At 39.8% G+C, this 21,825-nt stretch overlaps 1 protein-coding gene across 1 annotated transcript; it reads right to left on the minus strand.

Annotated features, from left to right (window-relative positions):
- Window positions 1-4,855: 4,855 nt before the first annotated feature.
- Window positions 4,856-5,206, minus strand: LOC144791243 (cysteine-rich and transmembrane domain-containing protein 1-like). Its single transcript, XM_078665899.1, has one exon. The coding sequence runs from the start codon at window positions 5,204-5,206 to the stop codon at window positions 4,856-4,858; it is 351 nt and encodes a 116-aa protein (XP_078522025.1).
- Between the last annotated feature and the right edge of the window lie 16,619 nt (window positions 5,207-21,825).

Here is a 21,825-nt window from a genome sequence, read left to right on the forward strand (position 1 = left end):
TCTAAGTTACTTAAGGCATTATTCTCTCAGCTAAGCACTACATTTTTCTTCAAATGATATGAGCATAATTCTACACATTGCAACACTCTTGATTAGTCCTACATTTCTAAAATCACGCGTTAATATAATCCTCTAAATATGTGGGTGCTGACAACGGACGGATATGATTCATCCCTACAATCTTTCAAACAACATGGCGCTTTATCACATCAAACACCCCTGTTTGGTGGTGGGAGCAGAAGGCTTGAAATCAGATATCCCGTTAAGGTTAATTAGGGGTAATTTGGCTGAAGTGCCAACCTCGGAAAAGGTGTTTCTTTTCGCAATACGTCTTCTCTTTGAAATGTGCCAGTAGAGCATTGTGGTTGTATTGCCTGCCAGCCTCCCCCTGCTCACCATTCACGCAGAGCAATGGCTTTTGGAAAGAAGATGCAAACCCTGGGGAGAAGAGGTGAAGCTGGGTGAAAAGACCAGCCTGGCATTTATTTAAACACATCATCTTGAAAAAACAAACCACACATCCTTGTTTAAAAGGCACGCTCCCATAACCCACCGAGGGAAACTGGCTTTTGTGTTTTTTTTCTTCACAGGGCTGATATGCACATTTAAACCATAAATTCCATGTCTACTGCATGATCCCGTTTCTCTTTTGAGGAGATATGGAAATAGTTAACCTGGTCGTCCAACTTTGGAAAGATTTTTGTTCTTCTTAATATAACAACCGGGCACGTTTTGTTAATAGTTTTAATGCAAATGTGGTAATGTTGTTGATTTTTCCATTTTTATATTTGATATTTTGACTGTTTCACTCTGGCATAGGTCATCGTTGTACAGACAGGTGCCCCGAAGGATCTGGCATAGGTCATCGTTGTACAGACTGGTCCCCCGAGGAACAAGCATTGGCATAGCCAATAGGTCTTGCTTTTGGGACCTTTATGCAGCACAATGGCTTTAGAGCAACAACATCAACTGTTGCATGGCTAAACACTTATAAGGTCCCAAAGGCGAGACCTATTGGCCATGCCAATGCTTGTTTCATTAGGTGTGATATTGGATGCACTTAGTGTATAACATGAGTAGTATTCACCTTTACCTTTATCTGGTGTTCTCAATTTTATAGAAACCCACTTATTTTTCTGAGAACACATCTGGGACCTCATCACAAATACCAAAACCACTTCATTATATGGCCACTGGTATGACAGAATCAAACTTCTTAGGAGCAAGAAGGACGCCTAATTCTTTCTAATTGCTCCATCCTAACCTTGTTTCAAAATAAAACCATCCAAATGCAGTTCACCTTTTGAAAGAAATGTGCAGGTTCAGATATTCCTTCAATTCATACTCAACTCCATTTTTAGGTTTCGCCTGCACAGTGCACTGTGCTTGTAAAATCTCTTGTATGTAATATATTTTAAAAGTGTGCTCTTATCAGTTCGCAATGCCGAATTGTTGTGTTAATTCACTTTTGTGTGGAACCTTCTTTTTGTTAACTTCACCTGGATGCATGCATTTATGATACTTCTACTAAAGCTGTCACACTGTTTAAGCCCCATTCACTGTCAGGATGCCGGGATAAGCTCTGTTTCCATGGAAAAGGCAGGCAGATTTTAACAGCTTGTTTTTTAGGTCTCACCTGAGCCAGCGCATGCGCAGCTCTGCGAGACATTTAGGAGTGGAGTTTTAAAAGTCCGACCACAGCTTTATGTGGCATACAATGTGCGGTTACGCGCACAGGCACGAGCAGAGGCGTCATATGGCTTTCCTCTCGCTCAGCCAATCACGTGCGCTTCACTTCAATGTCCCTCCCACCACAGAGCACGTCTCATAGCTTGCTATTTTCTTTTTCACGCGCGCTTGTTCTTTTAGTTGCTCGGCACCTCGCTGTTTGCCCGCTGCTCCACTTACCTGGCACTCACACTCTTGCTTCTAAGGGCTTAGCCGCTGGCCACGTGCCGCAGGACCCCAAGGGCACCTGGCACGATGGGGCCATGCGCAGCCGCATCAGCAGTCATGCTTTAAAAGAAAATAAAGTGTGTGCACGTTTCAAATACATACCAATAAAAAGTGTGCACGTTTAAAATACATACCACAACTAAGTAGTGCAATTACATTTTTCTTCTATCAAGTGCCAATATAATATGTTTACAGAGAAAGAAAATCAAGGCAGGAGTACAGGTGATGACATTTCTTTCCAATCAGTCACTTACATTAACCCCGCTTGGGACATTGAAAGGCGAGCTGTATTTTGCATTACAGCCTGCAGAACAAGCGCACTGTCACCACATGGAGCGGGCTGGCAGTCGCTATCTACGGGTGACCGAAAAGAATGGTTTACCTAATTCCCTCGCACAGCTGGTGAAGTGCGCGTGGCCTCCAGTTTAAGCAGCAGGGTGCTTGACGGGCACGTTTCATCACTTCCTGCTCCACGCTGAAATCCATGCAGGTTTCCGTAAGGCCATCCCCTGCCCGCACTCTGCAGCAGACACACTACAGGGCTCCCCGCCCCGCCCTGCCCCACATACAGGCTCGGAGCACATTACTTCTTGAATGAACACGCTTGTGCCTGCAGGCAGGCATTCAAAGGGCAATTTACTGGGAATATTTAACGAGTATATTACTTCAGAGAAGGGCAGGCAAACAAGAACCCAGTGATTAATAAATAAAAACTTTTATACAGCACACAGTGAAGCAATCCTTTAGGAGCGGCATTTGCAGAGAAGGTGATCTGAATTTCCAAGGTGAAAGGCTAATAATATCCTTTGGTTCGCTTGTGTGGAACCAGAGGGCCCACCTTAAATTGAAGGTGTGGACAAGCCACACCTCACAGTATCTGGAACTTCATCTCCTGGACATCTTGTTGGGACACTTTGAAAAAAAAAATCCACACTAGCTATGCAAACCACTGGGGGGTAGAATGAAGCAGTAGTTCGCTTTAACATGCGTGCCCCACTAGGAGCATGGCGCTGAGAGCAGAGTGGTACAGTTTGTCTCCCTGTCAGAGCGTTAGCTTTCAGAATTAACAAAGCGTTGCTTTGGGCTCATAAGCTCCAACCCGACTGCTCCCAGGGTATGCCACGGACTATATGGTTCATTGTTTGCGCCATCCTGGTTAAGATAATCTTGTTGTTTGTAAGGCATGGAGGGAAGCATGCCAGCAAATAAAAGTTGCTCCATACGTATGAGCAGTTGGGGCTGATGGGAGCAGTGAGAAGTTGCAAGACTCTCATGCATCGCCAAAAAGAGCGGTGTTCTATGCTTTAATTTAGTTTATACTTTTCCCCCATCTTTACGGAGCCAGGCTGCAAAGAAATTATAGTTGTAGCTCTATTGCTTTTCCAAGCACGGTCTTCTGCCCTTCGCATAAAGATATGCCTTGTAGGGTCTATGTGGGCTTTAGTGATGTAATCTTGCCTTTTCAAATGGTGCTCCAGCATCCGGTCACCGGTACTCAAAGTACTAAGAAGCACCTATCAAAACAAGCATTGGCATAGCCAATAGGTCTCGCCTTGGGGGACCTTATAAGTGTTTAGCCATGCAACGGTTGATGTTGTTGCACCAAGGATATTGTGCTGCATCACTAAATACTTATAAGGTCTCAAAAGTGAGACCTATTGCCTATGCCAATGCTTGTTGTTACTTAGTTGTGTAAAGCATATACTTCATCTTTAGAACTTTTGTGGCATTTCCTATCCATGCCTCAGTACCTTTCTTTGCACTTTGTAAACATTATTGGAGTGATTTTCTCTACTTAATCTATTTGGTCTAAAAGTTGTAATACACATTGCACATTGAAAATAAAGTTAATATACAAGAGCTATGCTGTATTTTACTACTAAATAGGCAGCCCTACGTGCAGTTACCTTGCAGACAACAGGATCAATTTATGAATGGTGCAGCAGGTGCAGTAGCACCAGGCCCAAACATTGTCAGAACACATACTATTGCTATATTTGACTACTAAACAGGCAGTCACTATTGCAGTAACCTTGCAGTTAAAAGGGACTTGATTTGAATGTTGCAGCAAGGGCAGTGGCACTGCATGGGGCCAAAAGCTCTAGGCAACCCACTAAACACCTAATATTGCTATATTTTACTTTTAAACAGGTAGTCACAAGTTCAGTTATCTTGCAGACAACAGGGTCATGATTTGAATGGTTCAGCAGGTGTCGTGGCACAGGGCCCAACATTTGACATCACCCCTCAAAACACCTAATATTGCTACATTTTACTACTATATAGGCAGACACAATTGCAGTTATCTAAAAGGGGCTTCATTTGAATAATGGTGCAGTAGGTGCAGTGGCACCGGGGCCAAAAGCTCTAGGGGATTCACTAAATGCAGAATTTTGCTAACCGTTACTACTAAACAGGCAGCCACAAGTGCAGTTATCCAACAGGCACTAGCTAGGCCCTTGGTTTCTTTTTTGTTTTGTTTACACATTTCGAATTTTATTCATCTTAAGGAAGCTTAATAAATAAAAGAAAACAGTTACAAATACTGTGTCTACTTTTTTATCTAAGCATTGGCCAATAAACAAAGTATTACTGCAAATTTAAGTTTAAGAAAGTACATTAGAAGGATAAAGACTTTTTTTCTTCTGAAACCTTTCATCATAAATTATTCAGCACATTCTCTTACAACACAAAGTTATGAAACATACTTTAAAAAAGTGATGGCCCCAATTAGGAGAGGCATGTATCATCACACATTTAAAGATAACCAATACAAGTGATCTTGTCTTGGCAAAAAGCTCTAATTAACAGTAGTAGAAAGACAACATTAACAAAATCAGATCTGGATGCATAGGGCTGTAGATTTATGAGGTATTGGCGTGCAGGGCTCGGTCAGTACTTATGTTAGAATGTCACAGAAGCAGCAGCAACAGACCGCTGTCCAGCAGGCGGTTAGACAGGCAGCTCCTGCGGTGTCATCTCTTCTGCGCTCTTCTACAACATATACTGTGTTTTTGGGAGGTTGTCCATACCCTGGTCCTGAAGGAGTATTCTGCCAACCGTATTGAGGATATCCTTGATAGTTCGGCTGACCTCCGTAGCCAGTTCCTGGAGGATAACCAGGTCCCCCTTGTCCAGGTGGGTAACCAGGGTATGCACTAGGGACTGGACCACCTGGCTGGATTGTGTACGGTGGGTATGGTGCAGAAGGGCCAGGACCCATATAAGGCGGTGGATTTTTGTAGCTCATGGGGAATTAAAACTGTTTCCACCCAGACAGCAGATGCTTTTTTTTCTCTTTGGTTCCTATGGCTCCTGCTGCTCCTTCCCAGCTCCAGACATTCTGCTCAATGAAGTCCGATGCAGCTGTCTTCGGAATCAGCAGGTGCTGACATCACAGACTCCGAGGTTCCAACGTCACCTGATCACGTGTAACCAAGGAGGCGCTGAGGCCGTGTGCAAGATCCTTGGAGTGCCAGGGATCTCTGGGACATGGCACGAGATGAAGGCGGGGTAGAAGCCAGGGTCCTCCTGACACACTCTTCCTAGGGGCCCTAGGGCCATGGTTTCAATGCTGCTGCAGGTGCAGTGGAACCGGGCCAAAAGTTGTCAGAACTCCTCTAAACACCAAATGTTGCTATATTAACTACTAAATAAGCAGTCACAAGTGTAGTTACCTTGCAGGCACCCGGGTCATGATTTCAATGGTGCAGCTGGTGCAGTGACACCGGGGCCCAAAGTAGTAGGAACTCCTCGAAACACCAAATATTACGATAGTTTACTACTAAACAGGCAGTCACTGAAAGTTATCTTGCAAGCACCGGGCATTATTTGAATGGTGCAGCAGGGGCCATGGAACTGGGCCCAAAGTTGTCAGAACTCTTCTAAATACAAAATATTAACATTATACCAATTAAGTCTGTTTCATTTTATTTTTAACATTTTTGCTATTACTTTCTGGCACTATACCACTAGTAACAGCACAATGTACTGCCTTTTTGTAATAAACAAGTCATAACACTTTAACAGACTTTCTGTAACTTAAATTGTACAACTACTCAGTGAGCTACAAATTAGAACATAAAACAGCTTCTTATTAACCGCATTGGCTAAACCTAATGCATTTACCAATGCTTGTTTGTCTTAAACATTGTAGCCAGTTAAGGTATAGGCATAGCAGTAATGAGCCAAAAATGTGAGGGTCCACTCACCTAAATTGCCAGCGAGGAGAGCCCCCCTAAACAGACAACTTTGAATAAATTAGTGTTGAAGGGTTACAGCACCCAAGAGAAAAGGGGTTTTGGATGAGAGAAGTAGACAGATGGATGAACTAGTCTCAGATGTCTGTCCCTCAGATTCTGGGATGCAATGCTGGGGTTCTTCTCTCGGTTCTCAGACTACTCAGCTAGGAGGCCTGCCTTCTATCTTGTTCTTAGTGTTGCACCTTGGAGCTTGTTTCCTCCATGTGTGCATAACAGTCAGTGACAACAATATATATATATATATATATATATATATATATATATATATATATATATATATATATATATATATATATATATATATATATATATATATATATTACCTACTGGCGATAGCCAGTAGGTATATATAGTTAGGACCTAGCTACCATAGGAAATCTGCAACATTCTATTGGGAATAACTTTGGCGCCGGTTGAGGAATTTGCGTGTAATTTTCCAAAGGTTTGGCCAGCTCCGCTGCGCTCCTTCCCTGAAAGTTTCGGGGGATTCGTGAAGTGGGGGTTAAGAAAAAAGGGGGGTCCCAAAACGTGTTTTACCCATGTTCATTTCCATAGGACGTTCTGACAAGTCTACAGCCCGAACCGCTGAACGGAATTATACCAAACTTGGCAAAATTGTAAGGACTGGTACGCAGAAGTGCCTTTGCTATATTTGGTGAAAATTGCTCCAGTGGTTTTTATGAAAATTAACTTCAAAAACACATATATATCTGGGCGGAGCCTAACCACACATCTGATCTGATTGGCTGTCAGCACTTCATCCAAGAAGTGTTGGCAGCCATCTTGGGACCAATATACATGATAGCACCTCATTAAAAAGCATTGTAGTTAATAGAGGGTTTTAGGACTTTAGTTACATTATAAATAATTTATTGATGGTACCATACTCATTTTAGGAATTGTGGTGTGTTCTAAGGTGATTTTACCATGTGAAAAAGCCTTCTGCTGTGATATCATGAATCATGTTTGAAAGAAAACTATTATCTCATGCTTTTCCCACAGTGGTTTGGAAGGGGATCTATAAGCTAAACTGAAAGCATATTTTCTGTAAATTCACATTATCTTTCTCAGTCATATGAGAATGAAGTCTGACATTCTCAGTAAAACATGTACATCCAACAAGGACAGAGACTGTCAGTTGATTCCTTTGTGTTCTACTGCAGCCTCCTAGAGTGTTCTAAAGAACAAGTAGAGTGCTAACAGTCCTACTTATTACAAAGGTATGGCACACCTGAAGCCATCTTGATTGGAATAAAGTGGTAACTCTGAAAACATTTAATTTAAAAAGGAACAAAATGAGGGGGTATATTTTGCCGTAGAAAGTATGATTAGTGCTGCAGAAAGAAAAATTAGGGCACATTTTGAGTGACTTCTCAAATCCTCTTCTATTTCATTAAAAAATTCTGACATGCAGTCTCCCAAGATGGCCACCAGAGACAAAAGAGCCCAAATGTAGCCCAAATATCACCCAGATGTAGCCCAAGTATAGCCCAATGACAGAATGTCCCAGAGTGTTCTAAAGAACAACTAGAGCGCTAACAGTCCTACTTATTACAAAGGTATGGCACACCTGAAGCCATCTTGATTGGAATAAAGTGGTAACTCTCAAAACGTTTAATTTAAAAAGGAACAAAATGAGGGGGTATATTTTGCCATAGAAAGTATGATTAGTGCTGCAGAAAGAAAAATTAGGGCACATTTTGAGTGACTTCTCAAATCCTCTTCAATTTCATTAAATAAATTCTGACATGCAGACTGAAACATGCACTTTGAATACCAGCAGCAGACTTCCTTGGTGAGCAGTTGCTTTACTACAGTGATCTAATGAGCAACTAGAGTGCTAACATTCAGAATTTATGGCAAATGTGTGACACATCTGAATGCCTTCTTGATGGAACCAAAGTAAACAAGCATTGAAAAAGCAAAAGATCTCGCCCTTGTTTAAGATAAAGCCATTCTGTTTGTAATGAGGTGGCTTTTTAGCTTTGCTTTTATTAGTGTTTTTTAAACTTTCATGTAAATAACATGCATATGTATGCATATATGTATATGTATGCATGCATTTATATTTGTATTTATATAGATATACAGATTATATATGCTTATATATGTATGTATATATATATATACACATACATATATATAAATGCATATGCATATATATATATATGTGTATATGTGTGCGTGTAGAGAGAGGTAGAGAGGTAGAGAGGTAGAGGTGTAGAGGTAGAGAGGTAGAGGTAGAGAGATAGAGACTAGTAGAGAGAGAAGTAGAGAGAGGTAGAGAGGTAGAGAGTAGAAAGTGAGTAATAGAGAGTAGAGAGTGAGTAGTAGAGAGTAGTAGAGAGCAGTAGAGAGAGTAGCAGAGAGTGAGTAGTAGAGAGTAGTAGAGTGAATAGTAGAGTGAGTAGTAGAGAGTAGTAGAGAGTGAGTAGTAGAGAGTGAGTAGTAGAGAGTAAGTAGTAGAGTGAGTAGTAGAGAGCAGTAGAGAGTGAGAAGTAGAGAGTAGTAAAGAGTGAGTAGTAGAGAGTAGTAGAGAGTGAGTAGTAGAGAGTGAGTAGTAGAGAGTGAGTAGCAGAGAGAGAAAATAGTAGAGAGTAGTAGAGAGTGAGTAGTAGAGTGAGTAGTAGAGACTAGTAGAGAGAGTAGTAGAGAGTGAGTAGTAGACAGTAGTAGAGAGAGAGTAGTAGAGAGTGAGTAGTAGAGAGTAGTAGAGAGTGAGAAGTAGAGAGTGAGTAGTAGAGAGTAGTAGAGAGTGAGTAGTAAAGAGTGAGTAGTAGAGAGAGAGTAGTAAAGAGTGAGGAGTAGAGAGTAGTAGAGAGTGAGTAGTAGAGAGTAGTAGATAGTGAGTAGTAGGGAGTGAGTGATAGAGAGAGAGTAGTAGAGAGTAGTAGAGTAGTAGAGAGTGAGTATTAGAGAGTAGTGGAGTAGGAGAGAGTAAGTAGTAGAGAGTAGTGGAGAATATTCAAAAGTTTGGCACAGCACCACTTGCACAATAAGTCCAATCAAATCATATCACTTAGAGTCCTTATTGAAGCGCTGAATCTTGGTGCATATTCAAATGCTTTTATTTTCCTTAAGTTTATGTACCACAGCCAGCCGACACGTTTCGTTCTGTACAACAGAACTTCTTCAGGGCGTTCTTATTTCCTTCAAATTATGTCGGTATCCTGTTGTCATATAACTAGATATTTCTTCCAAATGTTAGACGAGACGTAAGTACATTCTTATTCAAAGTGACTAGGTATCAATTTTACCCACACAATTCAGGCAGACTTGAGTAATTTATAGCATCCTCAAAGTCAGTCTTTCATAAATTCCAAAGTATAGGACATGATAATCCAAATCCAAATGTTTCTCAAGAAAAGTCATTTTCAATCGTTCGGAATATCGGCGTTTGGGCAGATATGACCCAGGGACCCCCAGTATGCAAGTGGAATTAGTCCCCCCTCTGCAAACACGCCAGTGGCCTGCGTTGCAGAGAGGTGTAAAAAGGGGCATAGCCTCATTACACCTCTGTGCAATGCAGCCCCCTGGCGCATACTGGAGGTTCCAGTTGGGCTAGTTGGCCCCCAGGGACCCCTATTATGCAAGGGGAATTAGTTCCCCCTCTTCAAACATGCACGGGGGCTGCGTTGCAGAGAGGTGTAAAAAAGGTTGTGGCCTCATTACACCTCTGTGCAATGCAGCCCCCTGGCGCATACTGGAGGCTCCTGGTGGGCTAATTGGCCCCCAGGGACCCCCAGTATGCAAGGGGAATTAGTTCCCCCTCTGCAAATGCGGCAGGGGGCTGCGTTGCAGAGAGGTGTAACAAGGGGCGTGGCTTCATTACACCTCTGCAATGCAGTCCCCTGGCGCATACTGGAGATTCCTGGTGGGCTTTCAGGTCTTATATAGTTAGGAATTAGCATTAAAAAAAAATTGAAATTCACTGAAAAAAAACATAGGTTTCAGGCCTTATATAGTTAGGAATTAGCATTTAAAAAACCTTGCAAATTCACTGAAAAAAACATAGGTTTCAGGCCTTAGATAGTTAGGAATTAGTATTTAAAAAACCTTTGAAATTCACTGAAAAAACCATAGGTTTCAGGCCTTATATAGTTAGGAATTAGCATTTAAAAAACCTTTAAAATTCACTCAAAAAACTACAAGTTTTAGGGATGTTATAGTTAGCTGGACATTTCACTCATACAAAACCATTGAAATTGCTCCTATATAGTTAGTTGTACTAACTATATTTCGCGCACCCGCAATCCACTGCTGATGATGTCACATATTACATCATTCATGACATGGTCAGTGACATCACTGATGACATCTCAAATGACATCACTGATGACATCACTGATGACATCATCCACGTGACAATCACATACACCTTTTCATACACTAGTAAAGTCTTTCATCACTCTTTGTAAAATACAGAGTATCATATTTGAATCCATTGTTACAGCAATACAAGTATCTAAAAACTAAGGGTGGGCGTAGTTCGCGAAGTAGCACTACGCGAAGCTACGCGAAGTGCACTTCGCACTACGCGAACTTCACTTCGCACTACGCGAGCTGCGTAGTAGCATGTTCGCACTGTGCAAGATGCGTTTTCAATGATTGCACAGTGCGGACAAGCATCCGGCACTGTGCAAGCATTGAAAACGGCATCTTGCACAGTGCGAGTTGCAGTTTTCTGCTGCTCGAGTAGATTATTACTCGAGCGGCAGCTTTCTCAACGCGAACAGGTAGTTTCTCATTGAGAGCGGTCGCGAGCATGCGCAACCACTCACAATGAGAAACCTGACCTCCTCGCGTTGAGAATCTCGCCGGGATGTCATTTTGCTTGCTCGCGGTCGCGAACATGACGTTCAGGACCGCAAACAAGCAAAAAATGACCGCTGCACTACGCTACGCTGCACTACGCATGTTCGCACTGTGCTACGTGCAGCTCGCGTAGTGCGAAGTTGCGAAAACTTCGCAAACTCCGCGAGCGTAGCGTAGTGCTTCGCCCAGGGTTACTAAAAACCCACTCAGTGATTCATAGATGTACACACATCTAATCACTTACCTGTAGATTCACTCATACATGCTGTCAATGAACAATAGAACACTATCAAAAATACTTATACACCTAAATCGACATTACACACCAGCACACATCCTATTCACATATGAAGTCATCCTACTCACTTACGCAAACAATGGATCATACTTACATATTTACTTAGCTACACACTTATACAAACACAACTTCATCTATTCATTTCGATAGTAAGTCATACTTAGTGAATTATGAAATCATTATTACAAGTATAAAGGTATCCACACAATCATTGAGTCTTATGTATACTTATTTATATACAACAACTGACACATACACTGCCTTTTATTTTTCTAGTTTGTTGGACATGTACCATTGAGAAATATGTTTGCTCATCACCACACCCATAAAGATATTCACTCACCCAAACAACTGTTAGAACATGTAGTTTTAACATCATATATCTAGTGAATCAACTATTCACACATCTTTGGGCAGTCACACACCCCCCACCGAACCACACACACATTCACTCTCCCATACAAATACTCAGTTAACTAATCAATAACTAATATAGACTTTCACATAGCTAGTAACCAACTGGAGAACCTGTTTACACAACAACTGACAAAGTGATACAGATATTCAAACACTTTAGTCACTATCCACTATATTTAGTGAGACACTATAAATTGGTCAAGTAAACAGTCAATTACACTACTACTAAATCCTCCATCCAAATATTTATTTTTATATATCCACTCATTCTTCAATGCAAATTGCTATATATATATATATAATGTATATTTAAATAACGAAGCAAACCACATTCACTGGATGATGTCATCAGTCATGTCATCAGCGATGTCATTTGAGATGTCATCAGTGATGTCACTGACCATGTCATGAATGATGTAATATGTGACATCATCAGCAGTGGATTGCGGGTGCGCGAAATATAGTTAGTACAACTAACTATATAGGAGCAATTTCAGTGGTTTTGTATGAGTGAAATGTCCAGCTAACTATAACACCCCTAAAACGTATAGTTTTTTTAGTGAATTTTAAAGGTTTTTTAAATGCTAATTCCTAACTATATAAGGCCTGAAACCTATGTTTTTTTCAGTGAATATATATATACTAGCAGCCCGTCCCGATGTTGTCCGGGTATGAATTGCTGCCGGCCAGTAGTATATTGTTTTGTAGGATTTTGTTTTGATAGCATTTCTTATCTGTGACAGGCCTGTGAAACACTCCGATTCACAGTGCACTGCTGATGGACTTAAGAATGCGCTTTCAGTAGTGTGTGAACTCGAGTTTCCCTACTTTATTTTTCCTTGTAATATTATATAGCACAAACTCGACAACATGGTATGAGCACAATTTACATTACAGAAAAACACATTCATTTGTGGTAGGCACGGGGAGACAAAGCGATTTGCCTGGAATCACAGGATGTTGTGCTGATGCCGAGATTCAAACGTAGCTCCCCAGCTCTAAAGTTCGCAATTCTAGAACTTGTGGCGGGAGGTGTGTCTAAAAGTGTATGTCGGTGCTGGCCATCAATGAGAGAGACCTGTGCATTTTTCAAATTGGTGGTGAAAAAATATGAGCATGTTGCTGGAGATGTGGGCCGCTGTGCCACCAATGTACTTACCGGGGAGGGTAAACAGCCATTATCCTGCAACTTTCTTTCCGCATACCATCACTCCGCATACTTTCATTACAAAAGTACCATGACTCCGCAATGCCATTATAATGCATGGCATTACATTTTATATGCTTTTACCACGCATACATTTACAACGAAATTCGTTGTAAATACATGAATGGTAAAAGCATGTTTTTTAAAAATGTTTGGATAAGGTAAGTATGAGTATAGGGGTATATGTTTTGGGGTACTGAGGTATATGTTTTGGGGTGTTTGGGTATTTTAAGGGTTCAGATATAGTTTTGGGTTATGGGTTAAAGTGGTAGTTTTAGGGTTTAGGGATAGGTATGGGTTTTGGGGTACATGGTTATTTTTATGGTTCAGGGCTAGGTTTGGGTTTTGGGGTACAGGGGTATTTTTAGGGTTCAGGGGTAGGTTTTGGTTTTGGGGTACAGGGGTATTTTAAGGGTTCAGGGCTAGGTTTGGGTTTTGGGGTACAGGGGTATTTTAGGGTTCAGGGGTAGGTTTGGGTTTTGGGGTACAGGGGTATTTTTAGGGTTCAGGGCTAGGTTTGGGTTTTGGGGTACAGGGGTATTTTTAGGGTTCAGGGGTAGGTTTGGGTTTTGTGGTACACGGGTATTTATAGGGTTCAGGGCTAGGTTTGGGTTTGGTATACAGGGTTATTTTTAGGGTTTAGGGATAGGTTTGGGTTTTGGGGTACAGGGTATATTTATAGGGTTAAGATGGGTTAGTGTTTAAGGGTGTTGGGGTATTTTAAGGAGTAAGGGTGGGTTATGATTATGGGGTGCAGGGGTATTTAAAGGAAGCAGGGTGGACACCCAGAGCTGGCATGTACAGAACCTGGGAAGAAAAAACGATAAAATATTGGGCACAACGCTCGCTTTTTTTTTCCATAATCCCGCACACGCCCACGCCCCCAGCACACGCCCACAGCACACGATATGAGACATGGCATGAAGGGCGGAACGTACCACATGCCCCCAGCATTTGTCACGCCCCCAGCACACGCTCACAGCACAACGCAGACACGCCCACAAGGGACTACTTTGCTGGCACAGTTCTTTTACCTTTTAAATGTATATGGTGGGCGTCCGTATAGCCTATGTCCTTCTGCTGCAACTGCCCTTTCCAACGCTGTATTGGGTGTTGTGATTGATTGGTGCTGTGGTTCCTGAGATTACCCGCCTCAAAGGTTTGGGCTCTCTCTTTATTATATTAGTATAGTACATATATATATATATATATATATATATATTTATATATATATATATATATATATATATATATATATATATTCACTGAAAAAACCATAGGTTATAGACTATATATAGTTAGGAATTAGCATTTACAAAACCTAGAAAATTCACTGAAAAAACCATAGGTTATAGACCATATATAGTTAGGAATTAGCATTATCAAAACCTTATTTTACTCACACAAAACCATTGAAATTCGCATATATAGTTAGTTGCACTAACTATATATCGCGCACCCGCAATCCACTGCTGATGATGTCACATATTACATCATTCATGACATGGTCAGTGACACCACTGATGACATCACTGATGACATCTCAAATGACATCACTGATGACATCACTGATGACACCATCCAGTGACTGTGTGTTTCTGTAAAGTTTAAATATGTTTTACATATTGAAGAATGAGTGGATGTATAAGTGTCTGAATGAAGGTTTTAGTAGGTGCGTGACTGACTGTATGAGTGAGTGATTAAATGCGTCTTACTGAATGCATGGGTTAGTGACTAAACTGTTTGAAAGTGTGCATCAGTATGTCTGTTGTTGTGCAAGCTGCTGCATGTGTTGATCAGTAGCTATATGAGTGGCTATATGGGTTATTGATTGGTTGCCCCAGTATTTGTATGGCAGACTGAGTGTGTGTGTGGCTGGCTGGGAGGTGTGTGACTCTGTGCAGATCAATATGTACTTGTATCAGAGATTGTATAAGAGAGTAAGTATGTGTTAGTATATGTTTGAAAATGTAAGGTGTTCTATGTTTAACTGTATAGATGAGTAAATGGAAGTGTGATTGATTCTTTACAGGACTGACTAGGTGTGTGAGTAACTCCATGGATGAGTGGCAGAGTGTGAGTGTCTATATAGGTGTATGAGTGCATATGATAGTGTTGTAAAGATAAGTGATTGTATGTATGAATGATTGTATGGGTGAATGAGTGAATGTGTGTGTAGACGTAGGAATCAGTGAGTGCGTATGTAGTAACTAGTTATGGTGTGTCCATGGTTTCAAAAATTATACTCTGTATTTAACACTGGGTGTAACAGGGGTTATATTAGAGTGTGAGGAGATGCATTGTATTATCACATGAATGATATCATCAGTGATGTGATCATTGATGTCAAATGAGATGTCATCAGTGATGTCATTTGAGATGTCATCAGAGATGTCATCAGTGATGTCACTGACCATGTCATGAATGATGTAATATGTGACATCATCAGCAGTGGATTGCGGGTGCGCGATATATAGTTAGTGCAACTAACTATATATGCGAATTTCAATGGTTTTGTGTGAGTAAAATAAGGTTTTGATAATGCTAATTCCTAACTATATATGGTCTATAACCTATGGTTTTTTCAGTGAATTATCTAGGTTTTGTAAATGCTAATTCCTAACTATATATAGTCTATAACCTATGGTTTTTTCAGTGAATTTCAATGGTTTTTTAATAGCAAATATCAAATGGTGTAAAATATTTTCTTCTTTTAAAGGAAAAATATATTTTATATGTATCTAATTTAATTTTTTTATGTCTTTAATTTTTTTTAATTATTTTTTTTGTTTCGCTACCGGTTCCGCGCACCGGGTAGCTTCCCGTTAGCTCAATTTGGTGCCGCGATCCGATCCGCGCACCGGGAAACGTTCCGTTAGCGCAACTCCCGCGATCGAAACAACATCGTGACGCGTCGCGTAAGCGCGACGTATCGCGTTGCCGCGTAATGCGTCTTATGATGCGCTGCGTTAGCGCACCCGGAAACGCTTCGGTTCGCGTCCCGAGGTGCGAAACGCAACACCCCGGAAGTGAACCGGGCGCAGAACGGGACGCGTAACGTAAGCGTAACAGGTCATGTGACCTGAAAATAACACTTTTCATTGGTTCATTACATTTTTATTTTCACAAATGATGAAAGCCCCCACCTTTTTTCCTCACTCTGACTTTCATCTTTGTGAGAGGAAGACCTACTTTCCATATTTTCTAAAATGGCAAGTGTTGTAGCTGCAGCTGCTGGAGCCAATCCACCACCACCACCACCACCAAAAAAGGATGGACCACCTCCTCAGGTCATCCTTAATCAAGAGGAGGAAGAAGAGGAAGAGGAGCAAGAGAGGAGGCAGTTTTTTCCTGAAGAGCCAAGGAGGTCCCATGTGAAGGATAATTATATCTGGCAATTCTACACATTTCCCCGGGGCCAAAAAAAAGTAAATGCCCGCTACGTCACATGTCTGATCTGTGACAAAGTTCTGTCCAGAGGGACTAATAAAAAGTACAGCTTCGGGAATTACACCATGCATCGGCACATGGAGAGGTGGCACCCTATAAATTATAGTGCTGTGCAGGTACGTGACCTGCAGGAAAACCCCCATCCTGTGGCCAGTACATCAACCGAACAGGCAGTGACGGGACCAGAGGCGAGGGAGACGGTCCCAAACATCCAGATGAACTTCGGGGACCTGAAGCATGTCTGCATTTTTTGAGGCAAATTAATTTGCTATGGGGAGAAAAGCATAAAACTAATCAACAGAGCTGTTGAAAATCATAAATGTACAAAACGCCCCAGAAAGTAAATTATCTTTTTTTTTGTTGCTCCTGTTGAGCCCTTTATAATGAATGATTTTCGTTCCCCCCCCCAAAAAAACAAAAAAAATATAAAACCGTTCAAAAAATACAAAAAAAGTAAAAAAAAATTCAGAAAAATAATAAAAAAAATATAAAACAACAAAAATAATTACAAAAAAGTTCTTTTCAGAACTACCTCCCATTTATAAAAAATTGCTAGAATGTTTAGCACTCTGGCAACCTCTATTTCTTTTGATTCGCTTCCCGGTTCGCTACCCGGTTCGCGTACCGGAAGCGAAACAGAATTTTTTTTTTTTTAAAAAAGGAAGAGTGAGTATAAGGGAAGGAAACAGAGAGTAATGTTAAAAGAAAGACAGCTAGAGGGAGTAACACAGAGATACTGTTTAATAGATCTATTTACCAAAGAAAAGATGTAAGAGGGTATAATTGAGAAAAACAAAATAGATAAGGAAGTGAAAGTAAAAAAAAGAGAGTAGAAGAATAATAAACAAGATTTTCTTGGAGAATGTGAGTGAATGTTCAAATTAAGAAGAAAAACAGTAAAGGATGTGGAATGAGAGGTAGGGATAGAACCGGACTAAAAGAACAACCCTGAGGGAAAGTGTTAAGAAAACAGTGAGCGAAAGTAAATAGGAATAAAACAAGATGTATGACAGTGACTAAGGTTAAAACATGTGGAATAACAGAGATAAAACAGAAAGCAGAAAAGAAGAAGTGACAGAAAAGGAATAATTGAAACAGCAAAGAAATGTAAATAACATAGAGTGCTTGAACTACAGGGAGAAAGCATAATGAACAAGTAGTGAAAGAGTGATGAGTCAGAGACAGTGAGAGTAATAGAGACGGACTGAGTGAACAGGAGTGAGGAACTATGAGAACAGAGGGACTGAGAAAAGGAGTGGAAGGAGTAGAGTAAGTAAGTAATAGAAAAAGGAATGAGGGAAGTAGCAAACGCAGGAAACTGAGGGTTAAAGAAATGAAGCAGTGGAACTAATAGAAGTTAAATGTGATAGAGATGTAACGGAAAGAGTACAAAACACTTACCTTATAATTGTCGTTAACTTAGTCACTTGTATTTTTATACTTTCAATCTGTGAAAGAAAGAACAAAAATTTGAAAAATATTAAAACATGTATTTAAAAATTAGAAAAGACAAGGGAAAAGATTCAAAATCATCCAATTTTACAAAGAAATAAAGTTAGAGATAAACATGCAGAAAGAAAGAGAAAGAAACGGTGATAGACAGACAGAGACAAAAAGAAATTGTAATAGAGTAAATTACTAAGAGAAAAAAAGGAAGATACTTTCAGTGACAGAAAAGAAGGATAGAAGAGAAAACTAAATTGAAGTTGTGTAAGCTACTAAAAGAAAGTGAGTAAGGTGCCTTGAGACCCTCCCGGGTGAGTAGTGCGCTATACAAATGGCATGATTGATTGATTGATTGAAACTATATAAGGAAAGGGTGAATAAGGAAAAGAGAGTGAGTGAGAGAGGACATAGAGGAAGTGAAGGAAAGAGTGTCAGATACAGACTGAGTGAGGCAACAAAGAAAGATAAATGAGTGAGGGTGAGTTATACTAACTGATTGCACCAAAAAAGGAGAACCCAAAAATATTTAATTTAGAAAACAAAGGGAGGAAAGATGGAAAAGACAAGCGAAGCAGAGGGTTTAAAAGCTGGAAAATGGTGCAAGGGAGAAAAGAAAAAAGCAGAGTTGGAATAGGGAAATAAAGGTTGAAAGATAAGTGGAGTTAGAGAACAAGGGTGAAAAAGAATAAAACAACAGGCAATGTGAGTATGTAAAGAGGATTGATAGAAGGTAGTAAAAGACGAGTGAGAATGAGACAAGACGAGTACAAATTAAAATTCACAATACAAAGTACAGAATTAATTATACATGTTAAATGGTTTATTTTTGCTGTTCTCAGAATATATCAAATTTCACTAAAAACAGTGAGTTGAAGGTATTCATCATATAACAGCGGGGAAAAAAACCACAATCAAAATGATTGTGTTTAAAAAACCCATATAACATAACCAATCAGAAATCAGAACTCATCAAAAGTAACTTACTTTCCATGACGTCGAAGGATGTCCTATAAACAGCTTATACTCTGTTGTGCTGTTATTATTTTCTGCCCGCCACTTTCTGAAAGAAAAGCTCCATCGTTTTGACAAATATGTTACATACAATAAATGACTTCTCGCTCTCTACCGCACTTCTCCTCAAGGCCAAATAGTGTAAAAGCCATTTATAACTCTTGGAATTCTTCTAAGCAAATCCCGTCATTTTCTTTTTCCACAACTTTCAGAAAGAAAACGTCCAAGATCACTTTCACAATCCTGTACTAGTAATATCTCACCCTTCTTGCTCACTCATGTTCCACATTTCCTATGACACTGATACTGCTTACTATGAGGCACACTTACACTACCTCTATGACTACTACAATTATTTAATTCTCTTGATCACTGTTAATCACAAAGCAATTTAAAACAGTACATAAAATTATATCAACTCCTAGAATCATTATAGGCCAGTTACCTACCCTAAATTCTCTCTTCTGAAAACACAAAGTAAGAATATTTTAAGTCAAAAGGCAACATTGTTTCATAGTCAAATGGGAATCATTTCTGAAACACCAGCTTTTTTTACATTTTAAATAATCTGTGTAATAAGCGGATGTTGTCAAAGGACCATCATGTCATATAATAGCTGCAGTTACAAATGTTCTTCCTAAAATCAACGACTGTGTAGCCACAACATTTGTAATTAAAGTTGAAAACTTACTTTCATCAGGTTTATATAGTTGGAATTTTAAAATGACATTATAACCAAATGTTTGTACAAATAATGTGGACAGCATTGCAGACATACATTACCTCTACTCCATGTTTTGATTGGCTGCTTGAATTAGCTTATTAAAATAAACAGTTTTTCTGAACTCATTCAAAGTGCAGTTATTTTTCCATGACGTCAAGTGTTATGGTAAGAACACCGTTTGCTTTGGGAAATACTCTCTTGTCCTTTAACTAATCCGTGCCCACCACTTTCTGTAAGAAAACCTTCTTTTTTTTCAGGAATTACTTAAAACTCAAAAATAACTTTTCACTCTGTACTACACTTATCCTCAAGGCCAAATAGTGTAGGAGCCATTAGAACCTCTTGAAATTCCTCAGAGTAAATCCCGAGATTCCTTCCCTAAAATTTTGGTTGTAAAAACACCAGGTAAGAATTTTTAAGGTCAAAAGGCAATCTTTTTTTGAAAGTTAAAACATAATCATTGCAGAATGACCAGCCGTTTCCAGACTTCAAATAAGCTGTGTAATGTCCTGATGTTATTGAAGGACCGTCATGATATATAATTGCTGCAGTTACAAAAGTCCTTCCTGATATTGACAACTGCGAAGCCACAACATTTTTAATTAAAGTTGTCAATTTTGTTCCATCAGGCCTACATCTTTGGAACATTAAAATGACATACTGGCCATATATTCGTATAAATAATGTGGACAGCATTGTAGACTTACATTGGCTACACTCCATGTTTTGATCGGCTGCTTTTACTAGCTTATTAAAGGACACTGATTTACTGTCTGGCAAAGTTAAATATATAAATCTTTCTGAGTCTACACTAGTAGTACTTGATACCCTACAGTTCTCGCAGTCATGCTGCCATTGATAAGAAAGGCCAAACAGATGATCTACATCTACACCTTCATCTTGCAATACATCAAGCATATACATTAAAAACTCCTGACAATCTTGCTGAATATTTTGAGAGAATTTCGTTTGACCTGAACATTTGTCTAACAGATTTCGAATTTCAGACACACTTTCTATTTTTGTTCTATCAGTGCTACATTTCTCTAACACAGAATTCAACAAACAGCAAAAACTTTGATCCGAATTCATCACAATCTGTTCTTTTAAAGTTTCTAGAGAAAAGACAACATTAACCACTACATTAGCATAGCAGTTGACACCAGAACTATTTTCAAATTGAAAACCAACAACATCTTCAACAGAATCCATTTTCTTTCTGCTTATAATTTCGGGTTCATCGACTTTTCGTCTTTTTGCTACAACCTCCCTACTATTGGTCACATTTCTTCGTTTCCGGCCTACCACACGTTTCTCAAACAAAGGATATTGAGGCAAATGTGGCGCATACTCTCTTCTTAACCTATTGTATTCCTTAACACAATCTAGATCCGCACAAATGTTTGTGACATCACACTCAATCAAGTACAATCCCGATAAAGTTCTGACTCGTGACAATGCCACATATGCCATACCCTCCTTGAACACTGAACTGCCAATATTCACCAATGCAGTGTCTACACTTAAACCTTGCGATTTATGGATTGTCACCGCATATGCCAAGCAAACAGGAAACTGCTTACGGCGAACATATAAGTCTTTTACAAGCAAAAACCTAGCAGAGCAACGACCAATTAGCTGTACTTCCTCAATGCCATCAAATTTAATTTTTAAAAATTCAATTCCATCTCTATTTCTGTATTTCTCAAAATCAACAACATTACCCATTGATCCATTTACCAGACCTCTTTCAACATGTAAATTCCTTCTCAAAATGATACGGCAATTTAAGCACACATTCAGAGTCTTTTCAAAACCAGCAGTTTTAGATATAGTCTTCTCTAATGAATCCAATTTAGATTTCAAATTCTCAGACAAAATAGTTGTTGCTCCCATATGCTCTATTCTGTCAATAGCTTCCAGTTTCACAATCTCTTGCTTTTCTAAATTCAACATTTTGTTGTTGAAGATGGCACATCCTGCAAGAGTTGGCATCAAACATATTCCAGATTTCTTCTCAGTAATTTTCCGAAAAATATTCTCTGGCAGAATGTCTTCTTCTGGATAGAAATTTGACAGTAATCGTGCATGTAAAGCTTCTTTCCCATGCTCGGTCACTTTCCCGATTCTAACATCTTGTAGAATATTCTTGTAATCTTCATCCTTCGCCTGACGCATATTTTCACGCAGCTCAGCATAATTGAAGTTTAACCATATGTTAACGTTGCCAATGCTACCT

This window comes from Lissotriton helveticus, chromosome 11 (assembly GCF_964261635.1).
Source record: "Lissotriton helveticus chromosome 11, aLisHel1.1, whole genome shotgun sequence".
Classification (NCBI taxonomy): domain Eukaryota; kingdom Metazoa; phylum Chordata; class Amphibia; order Caudata; family Salamandridae; genus Lissotriton; species Lissotriton helveticus.

Coding starts and splice junctions, on each gene's coding strand:
- LOC144791243 (XM_078665899.1), bottom strand. CDS start 5,206: ATGAGCTACAAAAATCCACCGCCTTATATGGGTCCTGGCCCTTCTGCA.